General features: G+C 62.6%; 1 protein-coding gene across 13 annotated transcripts in view; it reads right to left on the bottom strand.

Annotated features, from left to right (window-relative positions):
* Positions 1 to 19,120, bottom strand: part of TSNARE1 (t-SNARE domain containing 1) — a 154,033-nt gene that overhangs the window by 46,613 nt on the left and 88,300 nt on the right. For 7 of the 13 annotated variants that reach the window (XM_045453493.1, XM_045453490.1, XM_045453492.1 and 4 more), the window contains 3 exons: positions 14,075 to 14,147; positions 12,415 to 12,846; positions 2,991 to 5,421 (listed from right to left, as the gene is read on the bottom strand). In XM_045453493.1, coding sequence (XP_045309449.1) covers positions 4,832 to 5,421; positions 12,415 to 12,846; positions 14,075 to 14,147 — 1,095 coding nt within the window. In that variant the 3' untranslated portion in view covers positions 2,991 to 4,831. Of the gene's footprint in view, positions 1 to 2,990; positions 5,422 to 8,723; positions 8,807 to 12,414; positions 12,847 to 14,074; positions 14,148 to 19,120 lie in introns of those variants that run through there. The other 6 variants (XR_006706129.1, XM_045453499.1, XM_045453500.1 and 3 more) reach the window with 4 other exon arrangements.

Here is a 19,120-nt window from a genome sequence, read left to right as displayed (position 1 = left end):
GAGGGTAAGTTTTTAACTTTGATGAAGGAACCCTTGAGTTTTTACCAAGTGTAACTATTAACAGAAGCTAAAATTAACCAACATTTAACTTCCCTGCAAATAACAGATGGGATTAACCATTCGTCCCAACCGACATACCAGCTTTGTCCGACTGTTGGCCTGTGCTTTCTAAAAATGCAACCCGCGAAATAGACGCTATTGTCACAATTATTATTTTATCGCAGAATAACTATTATTTCACACACCCATTTGTTGGACCCGCCTCCATATTCACCTGTGTTACAGACCTTCCAGCTTTGCTCCCTCCTTCCTGCAGTCCATCCTTCAGAAACCCCTCAGGGGGAAGTCTCCTGGTGGTGAGCCCTCCAAGTTCCCACGTGTGTGGAAACATCTGCATTTTGCTCCTGAAGGACCGTTTTGTTGGAAACACAACGTTACATTGACGGTTTGCTCAGTGCTCTGTCAGCCTCCCTCCCGGTTCCGCAGTTGCCCTAATTGCCGATGTTGATGTAAAACAGGCAGTGAGTCAGGCTCTTCCCTTCTCTTTGCTGCGACGAGATCCCTTCCCTGGGACCCTGATGTCCAAGCTTCTCCCCGAAGGCCTGCCGCCCGCGTCCCTCCGCCTCCCCCATCCTGGATGGCGGGCTGGACGAGCTCCTCTCTTCGCCGCTGCTGACTCACAGCCCTAACACTGTAGCATTTCCAGGGCTCCCTTCATCTGTTGTTTGGCACTTTCTACGACCAGACACCCAGACACGCAGCCTCCGTGAACTTCTTCATGACTTAAAGTTGCACTTGATTTTCCAGACACACTGGGTCACTTCTGATAATCTCTCATTATTCACTGTTGTGATTCCATCTTATTTGAAAATATTTCGTAAGAACTATCTATGTTACATGCTTGATTCATTCCAACAGCTGAAGCCACTCTGAGACCTGTGTGGTCAGCTCGGCGGACAACTGACACCACGGGCTGGCGCCTGAGACCACGGATACGGGCTCCTCCCGGCCGTGGCAGCCGTGGGTCCGAGACCCAGGAGTGGGCAGGGCCAGTCCTCCTGAGGCCTGTCCCCGGCATGTGGGGGGCGTCCCTTCCCCGTGTCCTCACGTGGTCGCCCCCCCAACCCCCGTGCATGTCTGCGTCCTGGCCTCCCCTTCTTGTGGGGACACCAGCCTGGATCAGGGCCCCCAGTGCCTTCCTTTACCTCAGTCACCTCCACAAAGGCCCACCTCCGAGCACAGTCACCCTGAGGCCCTGGGGGTGGGACTCAGGTGTGGCTCCAGGGACACGGTTCGGCTCATAACGGGGCCTGTTTTGTCATTCCTGCAATTGTTGCTGTGTCCTCAGCTTTCCACTCAGCGGCCCCGTGACTCACGGGGTGACCTCCGACTGTGGGCTCACGTGGGCCTCTCGTTCTGTGCGCAGCACAGAGGCCCCACTGTCCTGTTCCCTCAATGAAGGGCCCTGGCAGGTCTGGGATCGCAGGTCAGCCAGTCCTAAACTTGTTCCCCATTCCAGCACATTAGGGCGGTGGGGGGAGGCGACGGCCGGCAGGGAGCCAGGCCAGTTACTTTGTTTATTCTTTGCAAGGCAGCAAAGCATTTTTCTTTTCCTTGAGGGAAAGACAGAGAGAGCACGCTGGAGCAGGGGAGGGGCAGAGGGAGGGAGAAAGAATCCCAAGCAGGCTCTATGCTCAGCACCATGCCAGACACGGGGCTCGACCCCACCACCTTGGGATCATGACCTGAGCCGAAATCAAGAGTCAGACACTTAACCGACAGCCACCCAGGCGCCCTGGAAGCCAAGCTTTTTAAATCATGGGTTTCCCACGTTGAACTGTTCTATACCGAGAGAGCCGTCCGGGCTGGCTAAGCTCCAAGAGCAGATGTGCCCAAAGGCCCGCATGTCCCAAGGCGACTTCAGGGCGGGACCCGGCCTCGCTGGTCTGCAGGGAGAGCCGTGAGGGGACAGGGCAAGGACCTGGGCATCACCCCTGCACCCCCAGTGCACCCCAGGCTCTCAGGTTTGCCATCTGTACAAGGGGCGCGGTCAGGTGACCCGCAGCCTCTCCGGCCTTCTGGAACACACCACGGAAGGCCCTGTGGTCAAGCCACGGACCCACAGAAACGTCTCCCGTCTCCGTCGCAGACACCTTCTGGATGCACCCAAATCGGGTGCGAGGCCGACATCCAGGACCACTCGGCTCCCCTTCCGTGCACAAGGACCCGCACTCGGGGCTGGCCGGGGCCGCTGCTCTCCCCGCATCATCGCCTGGCCTCCTCATGCATCCCTGAGTCCGGGCCGCTGTCCCCGCCATGCTCCTCCCCGGCCCTGAGTGTGCAGCACAGGGCTCCAGCCGCAGAGGTCGGAGGGCGCACGGCGGCCTCAGGACCCGGACGCCCCACCTCTCAGGCCCCAGCAGGGCGGGGTCGCTCTTCCCCAGCCTCACCCTGGACTCTCCGCCAGCCCTGCCCCTCTCACCCGCTCCCCTGGCCGCATTTCTACCCCGTCTTCAGGGCCACTCGGTCGTACCACTGGCTCCCATGGTGGGGCTGCTGGTTGCCTGTTCATCTCCCTGCCTTCAGTAACAGAACCTCCATTTGGGGCTAAAGCTATAAAGATACTTCCCAGCTTCTATTATGACTTAGTGGGGGCACCTGATTAACTTCCAGCCCATGGGAGGAGACGCAAGGAGAGGCATCCTCGGAGGGAGTGGATGTGCCTACTTATCCCTTCTCTTCATCCTGCTACCTGGGACATGAGTGCAATGGTGGGAGTCCTGCAGCCATCCTGGACCATGAGCACCGCCACGGAGTAGGGGGCCACAAGCCACGTGGGTCCTTGAGGACCACAGGGCCACCCTGCTGCGCTGGACCACTCGCCACAGAAATCTCTTCAGTAAAAGTCATAATGCTTGTTTTCTCTACAACATGCTACTCGGGGTTTCTTCCAAATACAACCAGATCCAGTTTTGACTTCCACACAGAAAACACTTACCTGATATGTATTTACTTGCTTAGTGTTGTTTCCTACAGCAGACCGTGAGCGCTGGGAGGAGAGGCCTCTGGTCTCCCTTGGTCACCTGTGCATCTTCGCACTTAGTACAGGGCCAGGCCCCAAGGGGGCTCCTGATAGACATTATGGAAGTAAGTGGGGCCAGGGCTCAGGGTCAGGGCGCAGCACATGATCAGGGTGAGGGGTCAGGTGTAACAACAGTCAGGGCTCAGCATGTGACCAGGATCGAGGACCAGCGTGTGACCAGATCAGGGCCCAGAGTGTGACTGGGGCCAGGGCTCAGTCTCCACTGGAGGTGGCAAAAGCAAGGGGCAGCAGTGCTCACGGACAGTAGGGAGGTGAATGTCAACCAGTCAGGCACGTTTCATTGGACAAGGACAGCCCATCCCTTCCACCCACAGAGAAGACCAACGGTGGCTTCGAGAGCGTGTGGAGAAGGATCCGAGGTTTGCGGAGCGGACGGAAGGCTTCGCAGGGTGGGGCCACCTGAGTAAGGCGGCCATTGACAAACGGCACCACCTGCGACTAGAGGGAGAGGAGGCTGCAAGGGCGGCCAGGCCGTGTCGCGGGGGGCAGCTGGCTGAATCGCCAGAGAGCTCTGGCTCCCTTCCGTAGACAAAGTCACCAACACACTGCTGGCTCACGGTAAAAATGGAAAACCAGAAGAGGGTCCGCCCAGTGTGCCAGTGACGTGGGTCCGGCCCCTCCTCGGTGCGGGGGCTTCCCCGCGAGCCCTGGCACCAATATGCTGTCCGGCCCATGCCGATCCTTCAGGCTTCTGCGTGAAGGATTTTATCCACAAGGGTCAGGAGAAGGAAGAAAAGGGGAGGCGGGCAGAGGGCACGAGGCCCAAGACCAGCGAGGCCCTGGGGACCCCTGCCCTCCCCTCCCGGCCCCCAACAGCCTCCCAGGCTGTGTGGCTGCAGCCCAAGCTCGGTCTGAGAGGGCCAAGGGCTGGCCCCAGCTCCCTGAGGGACCCCCTCCCCCCCGGGACCCCCCTCCCCCCCTCCCTCCCCCCCCCCCCCAGGGGCACAGGAGGTAACGGAGAGAGCAGATCTGAAAACCCAGCAAGCGCTCAGGGCTCCCTGCCGGGGCCGAACACAAAGGCACAGCCCGTACGAGGAACAGGACCGGGCTCCGTCTCATTTGCTCGCGAGCATCACCACCGGCAGGGCCTTCTCCGTTGTTATTTTATGCTTGTGTAGGAAAAATAATTCTTTTTGCAAGAAACATCAGTAGGTACAAAATGGTATCCCGCCCCATACAGTACCAGGTGACATATATGCACACGTGTGTCTGTCAGACCACAGATCTAACACCGGGCAGGAATGACCGCAGGCTGCAAGACGGGACGTCCTGGGCAGAACCAAGAAAACCACAGGAGCCCAGCCTGCAGTGTCCCCACGTCCAGGAGGAGGAGGCTTCCGGCGGGCCCTCCGGGTCACCCTCTGGGGACCTTCCTGACACCCCGCTGAGCCACCCCTCCAGGTCTGGGGACACCGAACCCTCTATACCCCCTGTGGCCGCAGGGGGGTGCTGGCTCTGCCCTCCAAGGCACTCGGCACAGCAGGTGAGAGCGCGGGACGGAGCGGAGGCCGGGCCCCGCCAGCGCCCCTCTGCATCTTCCAGCCACAACGTCCCTGAGTAGACTTCTGTCCAGGACCACCGACCGGCCCCAGAGCCTTTCCCTGCACGAGCGTGTCCTGTGTCCTTGCCGGCTCCATCGAGGCCCCAACTCCGCCCTGCTGTCCCCCAGCCTGCCTCTCAGAAGGGCTGGGGTCCCCGCTCCTCGTGCAGCCCTCCAGGGACCAGACCCTAGACCTCCTCTTCCACCTTCAGGATCATCCCTGAGAAGACCTCCAGGCCCGGGTGGGGGGCCTGGGGGCTGCCCTGGGGGCCTCTGGTGGGCCCAGAGGCCACTCCCCCAGCAGGGGTGCCGTCCAGGACTGTGGGCGAGGCTCCCCGGGCCGGGCAGGCCTCCACCAGCTTCTCGAGGGTCCGGTTGAGGGCCTCGACGCCGTCGGCCAGCCGCTGGCTCTGCTCGGCCAGCCTCTGGAGCAGCAGGTTCTGCTGGGCCATCAGTGCACTCTGCTGCTGAGACCAGTGGGAGAGCAGGGCGCCCTGTCGCCGATGGGAGTCCAGCAGTCGCTGCTCAAACTCGGAGGCCTCCGCTGCGGGCCTCCCAGGGGTCGGGGGTGGCACAGTGGAGGGCGGGGAGGGTCCAAGGGCCCCTGGGAATGCAGCTGCAGGGGGCACCGAGGCCGGGGAGGCTGGCGGGGAGGGCGAGGAGGCAGGTGCAGGGACAGTTCCTCGTAGGTCCAGGGGGTCAGGTTCGGGCAGGCTTGGCCCATCCAGGGTCCGCAAGGGTAGCCACAGGCAGCTGGGGGCCTCGTCTTCCTCGTCCGCTGGTGAAGGGGGACAGGAAATGTCAGCCTCCAGCAGCCATGACTCTGGGGCAACACCTCAGAGGGATGGGGAGGTGACGGGTGGGGGCCCTCTGCACATGGCCCTACTTTGGTCTCCTGATGCCCCTCCATGGTGGGCAGCAGCACCCATATGAGGAAACCAGGACTCAGAGGTGAGTCTTCCTCTACTAACACTTAAGTCCATACCTCAGCCTGGCAACCGCAAAGCCTCGGTGCTTGTCCCCCATGCCGCCATTTGTCTACCCAATCTGTCCATCCCACCAATCTATCTGCCCATCAATTTCTTCATCCATCATCCATCCATCTCCTTCCTTCTTTTCATCTTTCCTTATACTCATCCACCAATCTTCCTTCCATCCATCCATCCACCCATGCCTCCGTCCGTCCATCCATTCACTATCCGTCTATCGTCCATCTACTCATCCATCTACCCATGCCTCTGTCCACGCACTCATCCATCATCCATCCTCTATCGACCCATCCATTTACCCACCCCTCTGTCTACCTATCCATCATTCATCCTCCATCCACCCATCCATTTACCCATGCCTCTATCCATCCATCCATTCACCCACCCACCCACACATCATTCATCCACCCATTCATTTACCCACACCTCTGTCCATCCGTCCATCCATCCATCCATCATCATCCTTCCTCCATCCACCCACCCACCCATTTACCCCTGCCTCTATCCGCCCATCAATCCACCACCCATCCACCCATCCATTTACCCATGGCTCCATCCATCCATCCATCCATCATCCATCCACCCATCTGTCCATCCACACCTCTGTCCATCCATCCATCCATATCCATCTTTCATCTACCCATCCATTTACCCATGCCTCTGTCCATCTGTCCATCCATCCATCCATCCATCCATCCTCCATCCACCTAGCCATTTACCTATGGCTATTCACCCATCCGTCCATCCACACCTCCATTCATCTACCCATCCATCCAGGAACCCATCCATCAACCTCTGAGTGCACTCCTCCAGCAAGTAGATGTTCCAGGAGGGTGGGAGGGTGTACATGAAGCAAAGCTTTCCCAGTGCAGCAGGAAAAGCCCTGGACATGAAATCCTACAGCCTAGGCTCCAAAATCAGCTTTTCCCCTTGAGACCCATGTGGCTTTGGGAAACCCTTTTGCTCTGGACCTTCAGTCCCCAATCTGCACCTGAAAGGTCTGGCTAAGGACTAATCCTCCCTCCTGCCTGGGTGTGGAGGTTACGTTGGTCAATGCCCCAGGGAAAACCTGACCCTGAAACGTGGGGCTATGTCACGCCCTGTCTTGGTGGATACTTCCACCCCTCCATCCAGTGGAGGTGAGAGGAAGGACATGCCTCGTGGCAGCAGCTTTGGGCCGCACCTGTCAGTCTGAGCCCCACTCACCTCACCTAGGGCACAGGGGCTCCTGAACTGCCACGGAAATGGGGTGGTGACGGCATCACCCCAGAGGACAGGGTCCGATGAGCAATGTGGGGCTGGGGTAGGGGTCTGAGCCTGATGAGGTGGCCATGGACACAGGTGGCCCCCCATGCCACCTCCACCGCCTCCTGCTGCTCCTCCTGCTCCGCTGTCACACCTTCTTTCTGGGGTCCTGGCATCTGCAGGTCCTGCTCGGATGGCCCCAGGGCATTTGTGGAGGGAGCCACCCTACTGGCCTGTTGCTTCCCTCTCAAGACGAGGCTTTCTGTTGGTGAGGGCTTCGGGCAGGCACTGCCACTCGGAAGAGTTTCCATCAGAGAGAGGCCGGGCCCTGAGCTTCTGGCAAGTCTGTGTCGCTTCATTCGCAACCTGAACCTTCTGCTCCGGAAGGCCCTGGAAGGACCAAGCCTGGTGGAGAGGCCCCAGGTGAGGGCCTGGCTGCCCTCGGTGTACCACAAGGTGGCAGGGGCCGTGGGCCGGGCAGGGAGCACCGAGCTGCTGTTCTCTTGCCTCTGCTCCCATCTTGCAGATGAGACCTTGCCACGGCCCCTGTCTTCTCCTGGTGTGGCACTGACCAGCTCCCACGTGTGACCCACCCATAGGCACCCTGACTTCAAGTCTGACGGCCATTGACGGAGAAAAGAGGAAGCCGACACAGCTTTGGCTTCCTGGAGACCCGGGGAACGAGAGCCCAGGGAACCACCCGCCCACCTCTCCCGGGAGCGCTCTGCCCTGCTCCTGCCCGCCACGGCCCACACACAGGGGTCACGTCCAGCCTGTGTGTGGCATCCTGAGCTTGCCCGGGCAGCTCCTCCTTTGGCCTCCGAGCACAGCGTCCTTGCCACCGAGACGATCCCACTTGGCCTTCGGGACGGAGCGTGTACTCTCCCAGGAAGCCATCCCTGCTCCGCTAGCCCGGGGTCCCTCTGTCGCCAGGCTGGACTATCCGCACCACCCATCCCACCCTTAGGATGTCCCCTGGTGGAGAGGCGGGCTCCATGGGGTCCATCTGTGTGTCAGAGCCCAGCGTGGAGCAGAGGGCCAGTGTGTAAGTGACGAGTGAATGGGCGCTGGCTCCCCAGCCCTCCCTCCCGGCCAGACCAAGGCCCAAGCCCGCCTGGCCTGATCAGGTGCTCACGTGGTCGCCGCGGGTCAGCACAGAGGCCCAGTGGTCTGTCCCCAAGGCCACTCTAAGCCCCGTCGCAAGCGAACACAGGTCTGATATTTGCTCTCTCTCCCTCTGAGCCACCCAACTGGTCCCAAGCCAAGCTCCACTGGCTCCAAGAAGGGAGGGTCCCTCCCAGCTTCCAGCCCGGGGCCAGGCCAAAGGCAGACCCGAAACACACAGGCACCTAGACTGCAGGTGCAGGAACAGGAGGCTCGGAGGAGCCCTCTCCACGGCCGGTTCCCTCTGGGAAGGAGGCAGACACTGCCCGACACACGTCGCCCTTCTGGGGAGAAGAGACCACAGAGCTTTCCATAGGGCACCTCGGTGAGAATGGTCCTGGGAAACCATGGGTGTGCACCCACACAGTGAGACCTCCCGGGTGGTGGGGGGGGCGCTCGCACTCTCGACCAATTCCCTCCCTGCAGCTTCCACAGAGCTAGCTGGCAAAGGCCCCGGCCGCCTGCCTTCGCGGGGGTGCAGACGGCGGGCAACCGTGCACAGTGTCCTGGGTGCAGACCCTGCTGTCCTGCCTCTCCCCTCCCGGACACCAGTCCACCTCGGCTCGGAAAAGACCCTGTGGGCGTGCCCCTCCCATGTACAGGGTAGGGCCTGGGCCTCCCAGGGAGACAGGGGACGGAGGGGGCCACGGGCCAGCCGGGCCGTCCCCTCAAACTGACTTACTTGGTGCCGGCTGGCTCCAGCCAGGAGCTCGCTGGCCGCCTCTGTGTGCGAGGACGCAGCCTCAAGGCTGGCTTCAATACTATCTGCAAATCAAGACAACAGAAGCAATTACAGAGTGGAGACCCTGAGAGTGTGACGAGGGCCAGCCCAGAGAGCCCAGGCCCAGGGGCTTGGAGCGGGGCCTGCCCTCCTGTGGCCACTAAGGCCCCGTCCTGGCTTCACCAGAGGCCAGGTGAGGAGTCCAGACTCCAGAGAAGCGGAGGCTGCAAGGCGCTGGGCCACCTGGCTGGGGCAGGCGCTGGCCGCCAGAGCCGTCAGAAGGTACCCTCGGGGCAGGGGCCACCCACTCGGGAAAGGTGGAGGCCATCCTGGAAAGAGGCCCGGCCCTGCTACTTTTCTGCGCCTTTGGGCCGTCCTCCAACTCCTGACCATGGCCCCTGCTTCTAAGAAGGGGCCAGAGCCGCCGTGAGGACGACCGTGACCGGGTCTGTGAACGCAGGTGCAGGGGGCCGGGCAGCGGCACGCGCTGGCCTCTGGCCACTTCAGCGCGGGGCTCCGGGCACGGGCCTGGTGGGGGTGTCCACGCAGCCCCTGACACGTCACACCGGCAGCAACACCTAAGCCACCGTCCCGAGGCCCAGAGCAGCCCCAGGAAACCAGAAAATTCCACTCAGCAACGCTGGCGGGAAAGAGACGGCATCATGAAAACGTGTGCCGAATTCATAACCAGACCCATCCTGAACACGCAGCCAGGCCGCGGGGACGTGCGGAGCAATGGTGAGCTGAGACGAGGACGTTCGCCCACGGTGGGAACTGGGTTGGAGTCCCAGTGAGGGATGCGGCTACACTGTTTCCTCTCCTACCACCAGGGATCCTGGTGGCGCCGGACAGAGGGAGCGTGTGACCATAGCAAGAGTCGCTCTCTCCACAGACCGGCTGCTCTCGCTGCTGGCCACTGCAAACGCCCGGAGTCCCCTCTTCCAGGAAAAGGAGACAGGCCTCCGAACTCCTGAACTTTGGTTAGGACTTCGGAGGCAGAAACAGGTAAGTTCAAGTGGCACCTCTCCCCCGGGGCACCCCGGGCACCACCTGAGCCGAGCGACGCGGGAGGCCCGAGGCCGGGGACAGAGAAGGTGCAGATGGACACAAGTGCCTCTGGGGCACAGTGGGGTCGCTCTGCGGGGGTGTCTTCCCCGGGGCTCCTTCCCCTCGGACTAAGCACAGCCCCTCCACGCGGAGCCCCACTGGAAGGAGAGGAAGGAAAGCTTGGCCCCTCCTTGCGCCGGGTCACCCCTGCTTCTCCCGCAAGTGCAGCGCCCACCCCCCAGCGTCCATCCAGGCCCCCGCCCCTGCCACGGCCCAGCTCCTATGCCAAGAAGCCACCTTGCACCCCCAGGCCATGGGCGGCAGCAGCCCCACCTGGCTCCCGCTGAGGAAAGAGGTGGGTGCACGGGGCAGGAACAGCTGCCACCACGCGCAGGAAGACAGCAGGGCCACGGCCGTGCCGGGCGCTGAGGGCCGCACTCCTAGCTGGTCTCTCCCGTGCCCGGCAACCACACGGAGCCTGGGCTGCCCCAGGACCCTGCGCTCAAGCTCCGACAAAGCCCAGGTCTGGTCTGCACCCAGCAAGGTCCTGGGGACACCGAGAGCCCAACTCTGATGGTACAATACTGCCCGGATTCACAAGTGGTCCCCACAGCTGAAGCCCAGCTCAGACCAGGAACGGGCGCACTCAGCACTCAGCCAGCAGAGCCCTCCCCAGATCACAGTTCTGCCCCTGGCCACCCGCTCACAGCCAGCTCCCTCGTCCTGAGCCCCAGGGGCAGCCAGGCAGGAATGGGGCACCCCAGTGCTCCGCTGGCCGTGAAGCACACGGCCTCTGCCTCACCTTGAAGATCCCAGGTGGGTCAAGGGCAAATTGCAGGAGCCCTGAGCTGACCCCCAGGCCCCCTGCAGGGCTGCTCAGTGGGAGCTGCCTTGCAGGGCTCTGCTGCGGAGAGCTACAGGGCATCTGGGCACCGGGCCAGGCCTCCAGGGCCCAAACAGACCCCCCATTAGCACTGCTCCCCCAAACACTGACAGAAATCAGGGGGATGCACCCCAAGGTGCAGCAGATAGCACCCTGTGGAGGCCCCACAACACTGTCAGCTGGCTGTCCTCACCCCTGTGGCCTGGACAGGGCCCCTGCAAGCCTGACCCTGCCCCAGCCCCTGGGCCAATGCTGACCCAGATGAAGGAACTGGTGGGACCTTCAGCAGCGGTCTCTGCACAACCCCCAACCCCCCGATCAGGCTTTGCAGCCACCTCCCTGCCCCATAGCTCAGCCCTGCCAGGGAGGCTGGCCCCATGCTTTCCCATTCAGTGACAATCAGCACTGTCCCAGGAGGGACACTCCCAGGAGGAGCCCAAAGCGCTAAGAGACCAGTCAGTCGGCTGTCCCCATGGGGCTGCAGGGTCTAGGGAAGGGGGCGCCTGGCTCAGCAGGGTAGACAGAGTTGTCTGGGCTGGACTGGGCCCCACCATCAGCCAGCACAGGGCACCTTCAGGAGCAACACAGCCACCAAGTTCCTGCCCTGCTCCAGGGCTGGGGACTCGGGGGGTGGGTCCGGGCACACCAGTGCCACCTCTGCCAGCACCCCCTCCAGTGGGCACACCCCGGACCCCAAAACCGGGTCTTGCTCTGCCTGTAAGGAGAGTGGGGCGCCCCCCAGAATGACAGGCTGGCCGCGATCAAGGCCAGCCCCCAGGGACGGCAGCAGGTCCACACACGTCCCCCAGCGGGTCCACCAGCAGCTCCGAAGCGGCCATCCGTCATCAGGTGCTCGTGGCCCTGTCTCTGCAGGGCTGAGTCCTGCGGTCCACTCCGCGGCCTTCAAGAGGGAGCCGTCCTGCTCCAGGCTTCATCCCCACCATGCTTCCAGCAGCGGCGTGAGAAGCGCAGGGTTTGTCTTGGCCGTGAGGAGGGGCGCAGCCCCCGAGCAGACTGACCAGGACGTGCAGAGGTGTCTTGAGGAGGAGGAACAGCAGGAGGGAGCACTGCAGGAGGCGGCACAGGAGTCCGAGGCGGCACCACTCTGGAGGCCAGAGGAGGCTGGGTGCGGCAGAAGAGCCCATCGAGCACCCTATGCTTGCCTCACCAGGCACAGAAACTTCCAGCAAAGGGGGGCCCTGTGGGCGGGCGCGCGGGCTCAGAGTGGGGCGTCAGTGTGCCTTGGGAAGCTGAGAGCCACCGGAGACCGGCCTGGCCTGGTCTGGGGGCTGAGGGGCCCTGGGGAGAAGAGCCCCCACAATGAGAGCACAGGAAGGGGTCAGAGGTCAGGGGCGGTCTCCCCTGCCCCACACCAGGAGAGTGGCACTGAGTGGGGGCAGGGAGAGGAGCGCGGCCCCTCGTCGTCTGCTCCCTGAGCCTCCAGAGGCACCTGGCTGTGCTGTGTCACGGTGGGGGCACCCCCAGAAGGGTCCCAGCTTGGGGCCAGGATGAGCCTGACTCTGAGCCCCAGCTCCTTTGCTCCCCAAGTGGGCCGGCCCCTCCCCGACCCGAGGCTCAGTTTCCCATCTGGAAGCAGAAAGGCCCCACGTGGGTGGTGGTCACGCCCACAGGCCCACAGCCCTCCCCTGAGCGTCCTACTCCCCAGAAGCCTGGGCACGGGGGTGGGGGGGCAGGCCCGGGGCGGGGGTGGGGGGCACTTACTTGGCAGGGGCTCGGCAGCCTGGCCCTCGCCTAGGGGGGCTGGGGCCGAGAAGGTCTCGGCCACCATGCGCTCGACAGGGGTGAGGACAAGGCCGGGGGCCCGCGGGCGCTCCGCCAGCTTCTTGCGCACCGCCCCTCGCAGGTCCCTCCACTTGTGCTTGAGGTCGCCCAGGTCCCTCCGGCAGTAGCCCAGAGCGTTCACGGCCTGCAGGATCTTGCTCCACACCCGGTGCTTCCGGGAGGGCGTGCCCCGCAGCGCCCCGAACAGCAGCGGGTAGTGGCGGGCCACCCTCTGCACCAGCACCTCCGTCTCCTGGGGGCTGAAGTTGGGCTTGCGCGTCTTGGTGCGGGAGTGAGGGCCCGGCCGCAGGGGCGCCACGGCTGGCTCGGGGCTGGAGCTCTGCCGGCACGTGGCCCTGCCGCTGCTGGACCCTGGAAAGGCACCAGAGGCTGAAGGAGCAGGCGGGCCGGGAACAGCAGAGCGCCGCCCGGCTCACAACCCCAGGCGTGCGCTGTGTCCACAGGAGCGCACACGGGCCCCTGCCCGTCATCCATCGTGGTGGGATCACCCACATCAGCACGCGGCGGGATGCCGAAGTCCCAGCTACTCCGGTCCCCAGGCCCGGACCACAGTTGCCACAGGTCAGCCCTTGCCTGTGCCTCTCCCCTTCCCCGCCTGGAGACGGCCCCTCCCGATCAGCCCGTCACGGGGACTGAGTGACCATCTGGGTGACATGTGGGTATCCATCTGGAGTGGACACGCACTCTGCATGCCCAGAGACAGCCAGCCAGAGGTGGAACCAGCTGCAGCAGCTGTGCTGAGGCCAATGGGGGCAAGGGGTGGGGGGCGTGGGCCCAGGCAGGGGCCTGGGGAGAGAGCGCCTCGAGGGCACGCTGGAGCCGCCCGCTGTCCAGCTGTTGAGCAAACCCCTGCCTGCAGCCCAGGCTCTGAGAAGGAGGGAAGGGGAAGCCTGCTGGACAGCAGCCCCAGGAGGGAGCCGGCCCCACCCTCCCCTGGGGGTGCAGCATGGCCCGGGGGGGACGGCCGGGCTGGATGCCAGAACCTTGGAACGGGGGTGCAGAGGCTGGCGGGGGGCTGCCTATGCCGGCCAGTGGCTCTGGCCTACCCCACACACTCAGGGTGCCCAGGCACGCGAAAGTAGGAGGGCCCACGTAGCCACGTGGGGTGCAGAGGCCAGGCTGAGGGGGGCTGAGGTCCTCATGTGGAGGGAACACAGAAACAGCAGGGACATCAGCCTGCTCCTGGCACGGCCCTGCCCCCACCGCACCCATTTCCCAAGAAGCGGCCCCTCCAAGGTGACTCTGGGCGCCACACGTCCAGTGCTCTCTGCCGAGGCACCTGCTGCAGCCTCGACCTCTCCCCCACCCAAGGACAGTTTGTCCTCGCCCAGGGGGGATCCCTGGATGGGAGAAAGGCCCGGGCTCTTCAATGAGCAGAATGGATGGGCCACCCTCTCGCACGAGGCTCCCTGACCCTAGCCTTCCTGAGGGGCTGGGGAGACCTGGGGACATGGAGAAGGAGGGCAGCAGATACTCAGACCCCTGGAACTGCCCTGGGTCTCATTCATCCAGGAGGCAGCCCTGCCCACACCTGGGGGAAAGGGCAAGGGGCTGTGGGGCAGGTGGCTCAGATACCCACCAATGGCATCTCCTTGCTCTGACACCATGGAGGCCAAGTCCTTGATAATCTGATCTACATCCAACAAGTCACTCTGTGGAAACAAGAAGGCAGGTGTTAGGTGCAGTGGTCAAGGGCACAGCCATCAGAGGGTGCTAGGTGAAAGCCAAGAAAGCCTAGGGTCCCCCCTCCCAACCAAGTCAGAGACAGGGCTGGGACCTGAATACTGTTTCCTGACTCCAAGGCCAAACCCCAAGCTCTCTGAGAATCCCAGGGCTGTAAGCTCCCTCACTGGGTACAGAGGACCCAGGGTTGGCCCTCAGAGAGCTGCAGTCAAGTGCAGAGCAGTGTCACCAACACTGCCTGCACCTCCTACAGGCCCATCAGTCCTGTAGACACCTTGTTCCCCACACTTGCTTTGGGGCTCCTTGATAGAAGGATACCTTTCCCTCTCTGTACAGCCAGCACCTGGCATAAGGCAGCACACGGGTGCCACTCAATAAATCCTGAAGAAGCAGGATGGGTTGATGGATGGATAGATAGATGTATGACTGGATGGTGGATGAATAATAGACAGATGGACAGACGGTGGATGCACGGATGAACAGTGGATGAGTAGATGAGGAGACGGTGGATGGGTGGGTGGGTGGATGGAGAGGCAGGTGGATGGATGGACAGTGGATGGGTGGATGAATAGATGAGTCGGTAGATGGTGGACAGGTGGATGAATAAACGATGGGTGGATGGATGATGGATAGATGGTGGATGGATGGCTAGGTGGGTAGATGTGGGCAGATGAACGGATAGATGGATGGGTGGAGAAATGGTAGGCAGATGAATAGAGAGTGGATGGATGGATGGATGGATGGATGGATGGATGGATGATGGAGAGACGGATGGAGATGGCAGGTGGGTGGATGACACATAGTGGATGGTGGATGGATGGCAGTCCCACTGTCATGGAAAGACTGAGTGGCTTCATGAAGCTGGTGAACAGGGCAAGGACTAGAAATTTGGCCCAGGGGGGTCTCGGGCACCTCACTCCTCCATGCTGCCCAACTGCTTAACTCCACTTGCCAGGGAACTAGCAGTGATGCTTGTGAGGGACACGGCCACACCATTCACAGGCCACATGCCGGGGGCATGTCACACACCATCCTGAGGCCAGGTCAAAACGCCCAACTGACAGCAGACGTTGGGCGCTCAAGAGGCTCCGTGACCTCTGGGGCCTCTCAGACGGGGGGAGGGCCGGTACTGGCACCGGGGCCCACTGGCTCCAAGGCCACCCTTTTTCTGAATGCCACCCTGCAGGGACCAGCTCTTCCACTAGCCAGCCAGGTCGCCCTGGGCAAGACCGTTCACCTCGGGGCCAGGTTTCCTCACCTATCGTGTGATCCAAACCAAAGCTTCCTCCTTCAGTGCCTGGCTTGTGGCCAGGGATGAGCCCCGGTCAGGGAAGGCTCCTCCAGGCCAGTGAGAGGGGCGGGGAGGGGGCGGTGAGAACCCTACCCCAGGCCCACCCACTCTACAGCTCATTCTGGACTCAGATCGATTTCCACAGGGGTCACTGCAAAATATTACGGGGAAATTCATTTTCTTTTTAGGAGTGTTCTCGGAAATGAAGCAATTAGCATGATCTCAAACCCACGTGTGCTACCGACTACAATTCAATTACAGGCTTAACCATGGTGCAGGCAGATGGCCACCCCGTGGAAGCGGCCCGTGGCCAGGAGGGTGGCCGTCAATGTGGAGCCTGTGGGCCTCAGCCCCGGGGACTGCAGCAGGTGAGTGGGTGCTGGGTAGTCCTGGGCCTGGGCCCATTTCTGGGATCTCGGTCACCACAGCCTCCCCTGAGTGAGGCCACCGGTGGGGGGGAGGGGGGACAACCAACCTAGGCTCCACCCTCACGTGGAGACGTCAAGGTCACAAGATAAAGGCTGCAGGCCCAGCGGGGCCTCAGTCAGACTGCCTGCCGCCCAGATTCCCCAGCTTCCGCCCCAACCCTGTCAGAGGCTGGGCACAGACCAGCCACACCCAACCCTGACCTTGCCACCGAGGCCTCTCTCACACGAGGCTGGCCCTGGATGCACTTGGACTCGACTCTTGGGGGCCTTTCTACGCTAACTCAGTCCCCCCTTATTGTGTGTAAGCACACCTTCTGGTACTCCCACTTTGCAGACAGGTCAGGCAGGGAAACCAAGTCACCCACAGGTTAAGGGACTCTGCCAAGGGCATGTGGCTGATAAATGGTGAGCAGCAAATCACCTGACCCAGGTTACCGCCCACCCAGACGGCACTGCTGGAGTGACACAGGGAGGTCGTGTGGCGCGGCCGCCTGCACGGGTGGGATTAATGGGCACGTCTGGCATTGCTTCCCACGGGCAGGGGCCACTGAGGGCCACGGCTGGCGTGGTGCTGCCCGCGGCCCTGTCCGGCCCACAGGGACACAGCCTCAGCAAAGGAGAGGGCCAAGAGGGGCGTCGTTGAGCAGGCGACACGAGCCCGGTGCCCCCCTCGGGGCCTGCCAGGGTAGAGGTGGCCACCGTACGGCCACTAGCACGGCCCTGACCCCAACAGGCTGGGACAGGCCCAGACGGAGCATAGAGGCCCCATCTGGCTCACGTTCTGGGCTTCAGGGGAGACCTCCCTTACAGACGCGGCGGCCAAGGCCGTCTTCCCACCTGCAGACACACCGGTGCCGAGGCTGACGGCCGGCCTCACACACCTTCCCTGCCGGGGCCCAACTCGCCCCAGGCAGGGGGTTCCTGCGGCGGGGAGCCTTCAGCACACCGCCAGAGCCATCCACGGCCCGGCAGCTCAGGCCGGGGGTGCCCATCCGGGTCCCTGCCCTCGCCCCCAACCACAGCGTAACACCTGCCGAGCCCGCACGTGGGGCCCTGATCGAGGGACAGACGGAGCCGGGTGAACTGCCACCTGGGCCTGCTGGCTGCTCCCGACTGGCCCAGTGGACCGGGAACCCGGAGCAGAGACGGCGTGGTCTGCTGGCACGAGCGGGGGTTCCCGGAGCCCTCGGTGCCCTCGGTGCCCGGAGCGGCAGCAGGATGGAGGAGGGGACCTCACGCGGGGTGACCCACGCTGGACCACGGGTCAAGGGCACCCGCAACTCAGGGCTGCGTGCCTGGGAGGTTCCCACTCACAGGCCCCTTGGCGGTCAAGGTCACCTGTCACACACACACCCTTTATTCTGGGCCTCCCTCTTTTCAAAACGCCCAACGCTCAGACCCCTGACCCTCACCTGCCCCCGAGCGGATGGCTCAGCCGACTCTGCAGGACCAAGGCTGGCCCTCATCCCAACAGACCATCCTGAGGCCCTGCTCCACCCCCCAGACCCGTAACACACGATGCTCTCCGTCATTCAGCAACACATAAACAGAACGTCATCCGTCCTGAACAGCAGCTCAGGCTGGGCTCCCGGAAACAGTGACACTAAGAACCGCCCCCTCCCTATCCCATCCCTTTTGTGTTCTGGAAAATGCCCTAAGCAGAGAATCCCTTCCCCGTGTGACTTAGACCCGTTCGCCACATGGGACAGACTCAAGGACACTCCCTGTTCACCCAGGACCAGGCCAGATGCAGAGCCCTTGTTCCCACCCTGTGCTGAATGCTCATCCCCCTGGCCTGTCAGGACAAAAGGCTTGGGAACAGACTCTGAGCTCAGTGTGTCTGCTGCCCGGGTCTGGACACCCCCTAACCCAGACACCTCACCCACCCCTCCACCAGACACAAGAGGATCCCCGCTCCCCGGCTCTAGGGGTGTATGCACAGCCTATGGCCCCGGAGTTCACCTGATGGGAGACATCGGCTTGTAACGATCCTTTTGAATAAAGACTCTCCTTGCTCAACAAAGCAAGTGAGCCCTGTGGGGGAGGAATGAGGGGTGTGAGAGTGTCCCAAAGCCCCACGTGCTGCAGCTGGTCTCTGCCAGGTCTGAGGGCTGCAGGCATGGGAGCGGGAGGACAGGGACGCCGTGAGGGGGCCGGGCTGACTGCCGGGCCCCTGTGCAGGGCCAGCCCGGTGAGGCAAGCGGGATGCACACACCCATCACGAACAGCAGACAAGACCACAGGGCACGGCTGCGTTCCGATGGCTTCCCTGCGGGGGCCCTGGCAGGGCAGCCGTGCTCCCCAGACAGGTGGTCCCACAGCTGTGCCTGGTTCTGTGGCTCCTGAAGGGTGGCTCAGAGGCGCTGGGACATCCCGGCGGTGCAGGATTCGTGTCTCATTCGCCCCGGCATCCAGTGGCTGTTTGCAGAATGGATGGGGTCATGAGGACTAGGCAGGCTCCGGGGACAGAGCCCCCGATGTGCCGGGACAGGGAGGGCCCACGAGAGGAGGCGCCGACGGGCACCCCAGCAGCAGAAGGCAGCACGCAGAAAGGGAACATCTGGGCAAAGGCAACTGACACTGACAAGTGTCCCCCCAGCCCCTGTCCCGGGCGCCCGGGACCCTGGCAGGCAGGCCTCACTCAGCTCCCGGAGGAGGACGCCAAGGGCAGGCGGGCCCAACTCCCAGGCAGGCCCAGGGGCACCCCTGAGACGTAGATCCCACCAGGAGCCGGGGTGGGAGCCACGCACGGGCAGAGCTCGGGGCCAGGCTGCCCACAGGCCTGAAGGTGAGCTTCCACTGGGGGCCCAGAAGCCCCCAGAACCACCCAAGGACGGCGCCCACCAGGGACGTCAAGCGGCAGCGGCTGTGGTGCGCGAGGGCGGCGGGCGCTGGGAACCGCGCGCCTGGCGTGGGCACCAGAAAGCGGGAGAGTGGGTGACGGAGAGACTCAAAACACCTTAACTTAGTAAATGTTTAAATCCTGCCATTATTTTCCTGATTGCTTCTAAAACTAGGGCTCATTAAAAGCTCTCATGGAATCTTTTTTCTGTTCTTTTGCTGGCACCACGTAATAACAACCTTGCACGGGACATAATAAAACCTCGATAAGCGTGTGTGTGTGTGTGTGTGTGTGTGTGTGTGTGCGCGCGCGTGCGTGCGCACACCTGTGCGTTCCTTCACTTTTAAGAAGGAAAAGAAAGAAAATACCACTGTGCTTTTT

Source organism: Leopardus geoffroyi, chromosome C3 (genome assembly GCF_018350155.1).
Source record: "Leopardus geoffroyi isolate Oge1 chromosome C3, O.geoffroyi_Oge1_pat1.0, whole genome shotgun sequence".
Taxonomy (NCBI): Eukaryota; Metazoa; Chordata; class Mammalia; order Carnivora; family Felidae; genus Leopardus; species Leopardus geoffroyi.
Note: the sequence above shows the minus strand (reverse complement) of the source record. Positions and strands in the feature narration are given on the sequence as shown.